The sequence below is a fragment of the Oncorhynchus kisutch genome, linkage group LG30 (assembly GCF_002021735.2).
Source record: "Oncorhynchus kisutch isolate 150728-3 linkage group LG30, Okis_V2, whole genome shotgun sequence".
Taxonomy (NCBI): domain Eukaryota; kingdom Metazoa; phylum Chordata; class Actinopteri; order Salmoniformes; family Salmonidae; genus Oncorhynchus; species Oncorhynchus kisutch.
In genome coordinates this window covers 33,778,850-33,789,632 of record NC_034203.2, presented here as the reverse complement: position 1 = coordinate 33,789,632, position 10,783 = coordinate 33,778,850, and the positions used below count along the sequence as shown (strand labels likewise).

Here is a 10,783-nt window from a genome sequence, read left to right as displayed (position 1 = left end):
TATGATACTCCTCCACTTAACATACTGCTTGACTAGTTGGGCCCAAGCTTGCTGTACAACGTTAAAACCCATTCAGTCTGTCTACAAACAGGCTTTCAATGTGCTTGATAGAAATCCCAAAAGCCATCATCACTGTTACATCCTCAGAAAGCATGAGCTCCTGAGTTGGGATAATCGTGTGCAATACCCCGACGCATGTCTTGTATTCAAGATCTTAAAAGGCCTGACTTAAATGGCCTTTCCACTCAGTACTTTTGTTAAACAGAAAACCCAAACATATGGCAGCAGATCCACAAGGTCTGCCATGAGAGTTGACTGTATAGTTCCCTTAAGGATAAGCACATTTAGTCAATCTGCTTTCTCTGTGAGAGCTTCCTATGTTTGGAATACACTGCCATCAGACACACTGCACCACCTATCACACTTTCACCAAAAACATGAAGACATGGCTAAAGTGTCACACCCTGTGAGTGGTACATACTTTTATGTCTCTATTTTGGTTTGGTCAGGGCGTGAGTTGGGGTGGGCATTCTATGTTTTGTGTTCTATGTTTTCTATTTCTTTGTGTTTGGCCGGGTATGGTTCTCAATCAGGGACAGCTGTCTGTCGTTGTCTCTGATTGGGAACCATACTTAGGTACCCTTTTTCCCACCTGTGTTTGTGGGACGTTGACTCTGTTTAGAGCACTTTGCTTGTGAGCTTCACAGTTGGTGTTTGTAGTGTTTATTGTTTTGTTTGGTGTCATTTTGATTTAAATAAAGAAAATGTACGCTCACCACGCTGCACTTTGGTCCTCTCCTTCCAACAGCCGTGACATAGAGGCCAATCAGATTTGTGAACATAATCCCAAGTTGTGTATTGACGCTTTCCATGTTGTCTGTAGCTTGTGAGGTGAGGTGTTGCTTCTATGGATTTTGTCTTGTTGCTTTTTGTGCTATGTTCCTCTGTCTGCATGCTACGTCTTGCTTGTGCAACAGTATAACTTTAGACCGTCCCCTCCCCCATACCCAGGCGCGAAACAGGGACCCTCTGCACACATCAACAACAGTCACCCTCGAAGCATCATTACCCATCGCTCCACAAAAGCCGCGGCCCTTGCAGAGCAAGGGGAACTACTACTTCAAGGTGTCAGAGCAAGTGACGTCAACGATTGAAACACTATTTAGCGCGCACCACTGCTAACTAAGCTAGCGTTAAACATCCGTTACACTTGTCTTATGTTGCTCTGCGCGTGCTCACTGCTCAATGATTGCCTGTATTTTTATTGTAATTCTTTTTAACCTGTTGAGTGTAGGGGGCAGTATTTAGATTTTTTGGATGAAAAACATTTGAAACTGCCTATTTCTCAGGACCAGAAACTAGAATATGCATATAATTACAGTGGAGTCAGGCGCAGAGAGCAGAAGATATGAGGGAAAAACGCTTTAATGCAACCGCTGTGAATGATTTCAAAAAAACTTACTGCTTACGGAATAAGCAAACTAAGATTTCAAATTAAGTACGGAATCAATCATTAGGATGTTTTTAACATATAGCTTCAATAAAGTTCTAACCGGAGTATTCCTTTGTGTCTTGATGAGCAATGGAAAGCAAGTGGATACCATGAGGAATGAGCGTGATCAGAAAATGGCTGACTGCCAGTCACCTGATAGATTCTGCTCTCATTCAGTTCCACAACACAGTAGAAGTCTCATTCAAATTTCTATAGATGGTTGACATCTAGTGGAACCCCTAGGAAGTTCAACATCATTAATATATCAAGGGGATTTCATTGGGAACTGTGTTGAATACATACCAAGCTCAGATTTCTCACTTCCTGTTTTGATTTATCCTTAGGATTTTGCCTGCCATATGAGTTCTGTTATACTCACAGACATCATTCAAACAGTTTTAGAACCTTTAGAGTGTTTTCTATCCGATAGTAATAATAATATGCATATATTAGCAACTGAGACTGAGGAGCAGGCCATTTACTTTGGGCAACTTATTCATCCAAGCTTCTCAATACTGCCCCCCAGTCATAACAAGTTTTAACAGTCTGATGGCCTTGAGATAGAAGATGTCTTTCAGTCTCTCGGTCCCAGATTTGATGCACCTGTACTGACATCGCAGGCAGTGGCTCAGGTCGTTGTTGTCCTTGATGATCTTTTTGGCCTTCCTATGATATCGGGTGGTGTAGGTGCCCTGGAGGGCAGGTAGTGTGCCCCCGGTGATCCGGTGATGCGTTGTGCAGACCTCACTACCATCTGGAGAGCCTTACGGTTGTGGTCGGAGAAGTTGCCGTACCAGGTGGTGATACAGCCTGAAAGGATGCTCTCGATTGTGCATCTGCAAAAGTTTGTTAGTGTTTTTGGTGACAAGCCAAAGTTCTTCAGCCTCCTGAGGTTGAAGAAGCGTTGCTGCGCAATCTTCACCTCTCTGTCTGTGTGGGTGGACCATTTCAGTTTGTCCGTGATGTGTACGCCGAGGAACTTAAAACTTTCCACCTTCTCCACTACCGTCCCGTCGATGTGGATATCGGGCCGCCCCCTCTGCTGTTTCCTGAAGTCCATGATCATCTCCTTTGTTATGTTGACATTGAGTTTGAGGTTATTTTCCTGACACCACACTCCAAGGGCCCTCACCTCTTTCCTGTAGGCCGTCTCGTCGTTGTTTGTAATCAAGCCTACCACTGTAGTGTCGTCTGAAAACTTGATGATTGAGTTGGAGGAGTGCATGGCCATGCAGTCATGGGTGAACAGGAAGTACAGGAGAGGGCTGAGAATGCACCCTTGTGGGGCCCCAGTGTTGAGGATCAGCGGAGTGGAGATGTTGTATCCTACCCTCACCAGGAAGTCCAGGACCCGGTTGCACAGGTCGAGACCTAGGGTCTCAAGCTTAATGACAAGATTGCAGGGTACTATGGTGTTAAATGCTGAGCTGTAGTCGATGAACAGCATTCTTACATAGGTATTCCTCTTGTGTGCAGTGTGATTGTGATTGGGTCGTCTGTGGACCTATTGGGGCGGTAAGCAAATTGGAGTGGGTCTAAGGTGTCAGGTAGGGTGGAGGTGATATGGTCCTTGACTAATCTCTCAAAGCACTTCATGATGACGGAAATGAGCTTTCTTGGGAACAGGAACAGTGGTGGCCCTCTTGAAGCATGTGGGAACAGCAGACTGGGAAAAGGATTGATTGAATATGTCCGTAAACACACCAGCCAGCCGGTCTGCGCAGGGCTCTGAGGACGCGGCTAGGGATGCCGTCTGGGCCGGCAGCCTTGCGAGGGTTTTAACATGTTTAAATATTTTATCACGTTGGCTGCAGTGAAGGAGAGTCCGCATGTTTTGGTAGCGGACCGTATCGGTGGCTTTGTATTGTCCTCAATGCGAGCAAAGAAGTTGTTTAGTTTGTCTGGGAGCAAGACATCCTGGTCCGCAACAGGGCTGGATTTCTTTTTGTAATCCGTGATTGACTGTAGACCCTGCTTCATACCTCTCATGTCTGAGCCGTTGAATTTCGACTCTACTTTGTCTCTATACTGACGCTTAGCTTGTTTGATTGCCTTGCGGAGGGAATAGCTACACTGTTTGTATTCGGTGATGTTTCCGGTTGCCTTGCCCTGATTAAAAGCAGTGGTTCGCGCTTTCAGTTTTGCCCGAATGCTGCCATCAATCCATGGTTTCTGGTTGGGGAATGTTTTAATAGTCGCTGTGGGTTAAACATCACAGATGCATTTGCTAATAAACTCGCTCACCGAATCAGCGATGCTATGCAGTGTATAATATACATTTTTGTAGCTCTGAGTCTCTACTTTCATCCAATGTAAAAAACACCATTTTATATTTTGCTACATAATACTGTATTCAGGTGGTGAGTCAGATATGATTATAAAGTGAATTAATACTTTTACAAAAGGCTCTATGTCAAAGAAGACGAAATGACAATGGACTTAACTGATGTTTTGTGGAAGTGCTTGTCTACAAGTGTGTCAAAGTGAGTGTGCATGTGTGTTCTTGTGTGTGTGTGTGTTACTCACGTGTGCAAGCCATGGAGCGTGGGTCCGTCTCTGCGCGGTGGAAGCCTTTCTCACACACACACTCGGACGCTCTCTCCAGGTGGGAGGAGCTATGTGGCGGGCATTTTGTGCAGTAGGCGTCGGTCGCTGAGGCCTTGTAGGAGCCTGGTCTGCACGCTGGAGAGAGGTAAACAAGAAAACACAGGCTTAGAAATCTGCCGCTACACATGGTCTACAAGTTAAGACAGAGGAGGGAGGTTACAAATAAGACAAAGATCATTTGATTTCTATATTTCTATTTTTCTATGGGGTCTACAACCGGAAGTGTGTAAAAAAGGGTTACAAATGAAGTAAGGGTTACAACCTTCACTACTGAAGGTGCTGTAACACTACTGAAGGTGCTGTAACACTACTGAAGGTGCTGTACCACTACTGAAGGTGCTGTAACGCTGCTGAAGGTGCTGTACCACTACTGAAGGTGCTGTACCACTACTGAAGGTGCTGTAACACTACTGAAGGTGCTGTACCACTACTGAAGGTGCTGTAACACTACTGAAGGTGCTGTACCACTACTGAATGTGCTGTACCACTACTGAAGGTGCTGAAACACTACTGAAGGTGCTATACCACTACTGAAGGTGCTGTACCACTACTGAAGGTGCTGTACCACTACTGAAGGTGCTGTAACACTACTGAAGGTGCTGTAACACTACTGAAGGTGCTGTACCACTACTGAAGGTGCTGTACCACTTCTGAAGGTGCTGTACCACTACTGAAGGTGCTGTACCACTACTGAAGGTGCTGTACCACTACTGAAGGTGCTGTAACACTACTGAAGGTGCTGTACCACTACTGAAGGTGCTGTAACACTACTGAAGGTGCTGTACCACTACTGAATGTGCTGTACCACTACTGAAGGTGCTGAAACACTACTGAAGGTGCTATACCACTACTGAAGGTGCTGTACCACTACTGAAGGTGCTGTACCACTACTGAAGGTGCTGTAACACTACTGAAGGTGCTGTAACACTACTGAAGGTGCTGTACCACTACTGAAGGTGCTGTACCACTTCTGAAGGTGCTGTACCACTACTGAAGGTGCTGTACCACTACTGAAGGTGCTGTAACACTACTGAAGGTGCTGTAACACTACTGAAGGTGCTATAACACTACTGAAGGTGCTGTAACACTACTGAAGGTGCTGTACCACTACTGAATGTGCTGTACCACTACTGAAGGTGCTGAAACACTACTGAAGGTGCTATACCACTACTGAAGGTGCTGTACCACTACTGAAGGTGCTGTACCACTACTGAAGGTGCTGTAACACTACTGAAGGTGCTGTAACACTACTGAAGGTGCTGTACCACTACTGAAGGTGCTGTACCACTTCTGAAGGTGCTGTACCACTACTGAAGGTGCTGTACCACTACTGAAGGTGCTGTAACACTACTGAAGGTGCTGTAACACTACTGAAGGTGCTGTAACACTACTGAAGGTGCTGTACCACTACTGAAGGTGCTGAAACACTATTGAAGGTGCTGTACCACTACTGAAGGTGCTGTAACACTACTGAAGGTGCTGTAACACTACTGAAGGTGCTGTACCACTACTGAAGGTGCTGTACCACTTCTGAAGGTGCTGTACCACTACTGAAGGTGCTGTACCACTACTGAAGGTGCTGTAACACTACTGAAGGTGCTGTAACACTACTGAAGGTGCTATAACACTACTGAAGGTGCTGTAACACTACTGAAGGTGCTGTACCACTACTGAAGGTGCTGTACCACTACTGAAGGTGCTGTAACACTACTGAAGGTGCTGTACCACTACTGAAGGTGCTGTAACACTACTGAAGGTGCTGTACCACTACTGAATGTGCTGTACCACTACTGAAGGTGCTGAAACACTACTGAAGGTGCTATACCACTACTGAAGGTGCTGTACCACTACTGAAGGTGCTGTACCACTACTGAAGGTGCTGTAACACTACTGAAGGTGCTGTAACACTACTGAAGGTGCTGTACCACTACTGAAGGTGCTGTACCACTTCTGAAGGTGCTGTACCACTACTGAAGGTGCTGTACCACTACTGAAGGTGCTGTAACACTACTGAAGGTGCTGTAACACTACTGAAGGTGATATAACACTACTGAAGGTGCTGTAACACTACTGAAGGTGCTGTACCACTACTGAATGTGCTGTACCACTACTGAAGGTGCTGAAACACTACTGAAGGTGCTATACCACTACTGAAGGTGCTGTACCACTACTGAAGGTGCTGTACCACTACTGAAGGTGCTGTAACACTACTGAAGGTGCTGTAACACTACTGAAGGTGCTGTACCACTACTGAAGGTGCTGTACCACTTCTGAAGGTGCTGTACCACTACTGAAGGTGCTGTACCACTACTGAAGGTGCTGTAACACTACTGAAGGTGCTGTAACACTACTGAAGGTGCTGTAACACTACTGAAGGTGCTGTACCACTACTGAAGGTGCTGAAACACTATTGAAGGTGCTGTACCACTACTGAAGGTGCTGTAACACTACTGAAGGTGCTGTAACACTACTGAAGGTGCTGTACCACTACTGAAGGTGCTGTACCACTTCTGAAGGTGCTGTACCACTACTGAAGGTGCTGTACCACTACTGAAGGTGCTGTAACACTACTGAAGGTGCTGTAACACTACTGAAGGTGCTATAACACTACTGAAGGTGCTGTAACACTACTGAAGGTGCTGTACCACTACTGAAGGTGCTGAAACACTATTGAAGGTGCTGTACCACTACTGAAGGTGCTGTAACACTACTGAAGGTGCTGTAACACTAATGAAGGTGCTGTAACACTTTGGATAAAAGTGTCTGCTAAGTGGTACATACAGTGCATTCGTATTCAGACCCCTTGACTTTGTCCACATTTTGTTACATTACAGCCTTATTCTACAATGGATTAAATAAAGGTTTTTCTCATCAATATACACACAATACCCCATAATGACTAAGCGAAAACAGGCTTTTAGAAATGTTTGCAAATGCATTAAAAATAAAAACTGAAATAGCTTATTTACATAAGTATTCAGACCCTTTGCTATGAGACATGAAATTGTGCTCAGGTGTATTCTGTTTCCGTTGATCATCCTTGAGATATTTCTACAACTTGATTGGAGTCCGCCTGTGGTAAATTCAATTGATTGGACATGATTTGGAAAGGTACACATCTGTTTTTATAAGGTCCCACAGTTGACAGTCCATGTCAGAGCAAAAACCAAGCCATGAGGTTGAAATAATTATCTGTAGAGCTCCAAGACAGGATTATGTCAAGGCACAGATCTGCGGAAGGGTACCAAAAAATGTCTGCAGCATTGAATGTCCCCAAGAACACAGTGGCCTCCATCATTTTTAAATGGAAGAAGTTTGGAACCCCCAACACTCTTCCTAGAGCTGGTCGCCCAGCCAAACTTAGAAATCGGGGGAGAAGGTCCTTGGTCAGGGAGGTGACTAAGTACCCGATGGTCACTCTGCCAGAGCTCCAGAGTTCCTCTGTGGAGATGAGAGAACCTTCCAGAAGGACAAACATCTCTGCAGCACTCCACCAATCAGGCCTTTATGGTAGAGTGGCCAGAATGAAGACACTCCTAAGGAAAAGGCACATGATAGCCAGTTTGGAATTTGCCAAAAGGCACCTAAAGGACTCCCAGACCATGAGAAACAAGATTCTCTGGTCTGATGAAACCAAGATTGAACTCTTTGGACTGAATGCCAAGCGTCACATCTGGAGGAAACCTGGCACCACCCCTACAGTGAAGCATAATTGTGGCAGCATCATGCTGTGGGGATGTTTTTCAGCGGCAGGGACTGGGAGACTAGTCAGGATTGAGGGAAAGATGAACTGAGCAAAGTACAGAGATCCTTGATGAAAACCTGCTCCAGAGAACTCAGGACTTCAGACTGGGGTGAAAGCTCACCTCCCAACAGGATAATGACCCTAAGCACATAGCCAAGACAATGCAGGAGTGGCTTCGGGATAAGTCTCTGAATGTCCTTGAGTGGCCCAGCCAGAGCATGTACTTGAACTCAATCGAACATTTCTGGAGAGACCTGAAAATGTCTGTGCAGCAACGAACGGGAGAAACTCCCCAAAAACAGGTGTGCCAAGCTCTTAGCATTATACCCAAGAAGACTCGAGGCTGAAATCGTTGTCAAAGGTGTTTCAACAAGTACTGAGTAAAGGGTCTGAATACTTATGTAAATGTTTCAGTTATATTTATTTTTATACATTTGCAAAAAGTTCTAAAAACCTGTTTTTGCTTTGTCATTACGTGGTATTTTATGTAGATTGATGAGGGCAAAAAACTATTCAATCCATGTTTGAATAAGGCTGTAATGTAACAAAACGTGGAAAAAGTCAAGGGGTCTGAATAGTTTCCGAATGGGGTGATTATTATGGGGTGATTATTCTCCTCTGAAGAGAACATGTCCTATCCACAGTCTGGAGATTGAGGGTGTTGGAAACGCAATTCCATAGATGCTTTGTGTGTGTCTGCAGATGGATCAATGCCATGATGGATTCCTTTGGGTTCTGATTGCGTGTGACGAGCGTGTGTGTGTGTTGAGTGTGTGTTGATTGCGTGTGTCGGTGCTGAAGGTCATGGATTTAATCAAGCAACGAGTCGTTCGCCTCGGCACTGCCGTAAATTACCTAACACACACACACACACACACACACACACACACACACACACACACACACACACACACACACACACACACACACACACACAATCATCGAGTGAGCTGCAGCTCAGGGAATAGTAGGAACTGAGCTACCAATGCCTCTCAATGCAAACAAAAAGAAGGCACATTCACATCAAATGTGACCAAGTAGTATCCACTAATTCACTCAAACACACACACCAAGAGACTGCAACATAACTAACCTCACCTAAAAATACATTACCTAGCAGAAACAAAATTAACAGGAGAGAGAAAAAAAGAGAGAGAGCAGGAAAAAACTGAAGAAGTGAGAGAGGGGAGAAAAATAGAGATATGAGAGGAGAACGGACCTATGCCAGAACTAAAATGTTGAGAAAAGGCCTAAAGAGACCACTCATAGTTTACATGTCCCTTCTACTCTCTCTTACTAAATCACTAATGTTCATTAATTTAGTATTTTCTACTCTCTCTTATTAAATCACTCATGTTCATTCATGTAGTCTCTCTGGCTTATCCAGCTGTATTTTGGCCATATTTAGGAAAATAATGAATCATAGGGGAGCTAAGTCCACTAGCACAGTCCCATATGGACCTTAGCACTGCCTGTGTGTACAAGTGTGTGTCTTTTTCCGTCAGAGAAACGGGAGCACAGAAGGGACCGTGGCCCAATCTTCTCTGGCAAATAAAAAGCCCACACACACACAAACTCAAACACACGTCAGTGCAGAGTAGAGTGGTTTTAGTCTACACAGCCTCAGTGGTACGGCAAGGCGGTTTTGATCAGGCAACTGTAAGGACGCCAGGGCTGGCACGAGGCCCCCTGTCTGTCTCTGTCTGTCTATATATCTGTCTGTCTGCAGCAGCATTGAGGTCCTTTGTGTCCCTGTTCCAGAACCAGAACACTCCGGAAGAAAAATGTCCCAGGAGAAAAGCCTCTTTTCCATGCCGGTCCGCAGCCTAGCCAACAGCTGACAGGACACACACACACACACACACACACACACACACACACACACACACACACACACACACACACACACACACACACACACACACACACACACACACACACACACACACACACACACACACACACACACCTAGTTATATGAGCCAAGATCTAACAGGGAAGACAGAGGAAGGAGAGAAAAGGACCCTAGAAAGTTCTCCCTCTGGCACACACACACATACAGTGCCTTGCAAAAGTATTCACCCCCCTTAGCATTTTTCCTACTTTGTTGCATTACAACCTGTCATTTAAATGGATTTTAATTTTGATTTAATGTAATGGACATACACAAAATTGTCAAAATTGGTGAGGTGAAATGAATCAAATGACTTAAAAACTGTAAAAAACAACAGTAAAACGTATTTATGAAGCCTCTAAATATGATATGGTACAACCAATTACCTTCAGAAGGCACAGAATTTGTTCAATAAAGTCCACCTGTGTGCAATCTAAATGTCACATGATCTCAGTATATATACACCTGTTCTGAAAGGCCCCAGAGTCTGCAACACCAATAAGCATGGGGCACCATCAAGCAAGCGGCACTATGAAGACCAAGGGAGCTCTCCAAACAGGTCAGGGACAGAGCTGTGGAGAAGTACAGATCAGGGTCGGGTTTTAAAAAATGTCTGAAACTTTGAACGTCCCACAGAGCACCATTAAATCCATTAAATCCATCCACCACAACAAACCTGCCAAGAGAGGGCCACCCACCAAAACTCACGGACCAGGCAAGTAGGGCATTAATCAGAGAGCCAACAAAGATACCAAAAATAACCCTGAAGGAGCTGCAAAGCTCGAGAGTGGAGACTGAAGTATCTGTCCATAGGACCACTTTAAGCTGTACACTCCACAGAGGTAGGCTTTACGTAAAGAGTGGACATTAAAAAGCCATTGCTTAAAGAAATAAAAGATGCAAACACATTTGGTGTTCACCAAAAGGCATGTGGGAGACTCCCCAAACATATGGAAGAAGGTACTCTGGTCAGATGAGACTAACATTGAGATTTTTGGCCATCAAGGAAAACGTTATGTCTGGCACAAACCCAACACCTCTCATC

General features: G+C 44.8%; 1 protein-coding gene across 12 annotated transcripts in view; it reads right to left on the bottom strand.

The window, feature by feature from the left end:
- LOC109874749 (ephrin type-A receptor 3) overlaps positions 1-10,783 on the bottom strand; it is a 208,963-nt gene that overhangs the window by 106,221 nt on the left and 91,959 nt on the right. For all 12 annotated transcript variants that reach the window (XR_004206336.1, XR_004206337.1, XM_031810030.1 and 9 more), the window contains exon 6: positions 4,019-4,174. Coding sequence is in view for 10 of the 12 variants with exons in the window: in XM_031810030.1 (XP_031665890.1) it covers positions 4,019-4,174 (156 nt within the window). In the remaining 2 variants the exon portion in view is untranslated. The remainder of the gene's footprint in view (positions 1-4,018; positions 4,175-10,783) is intronic.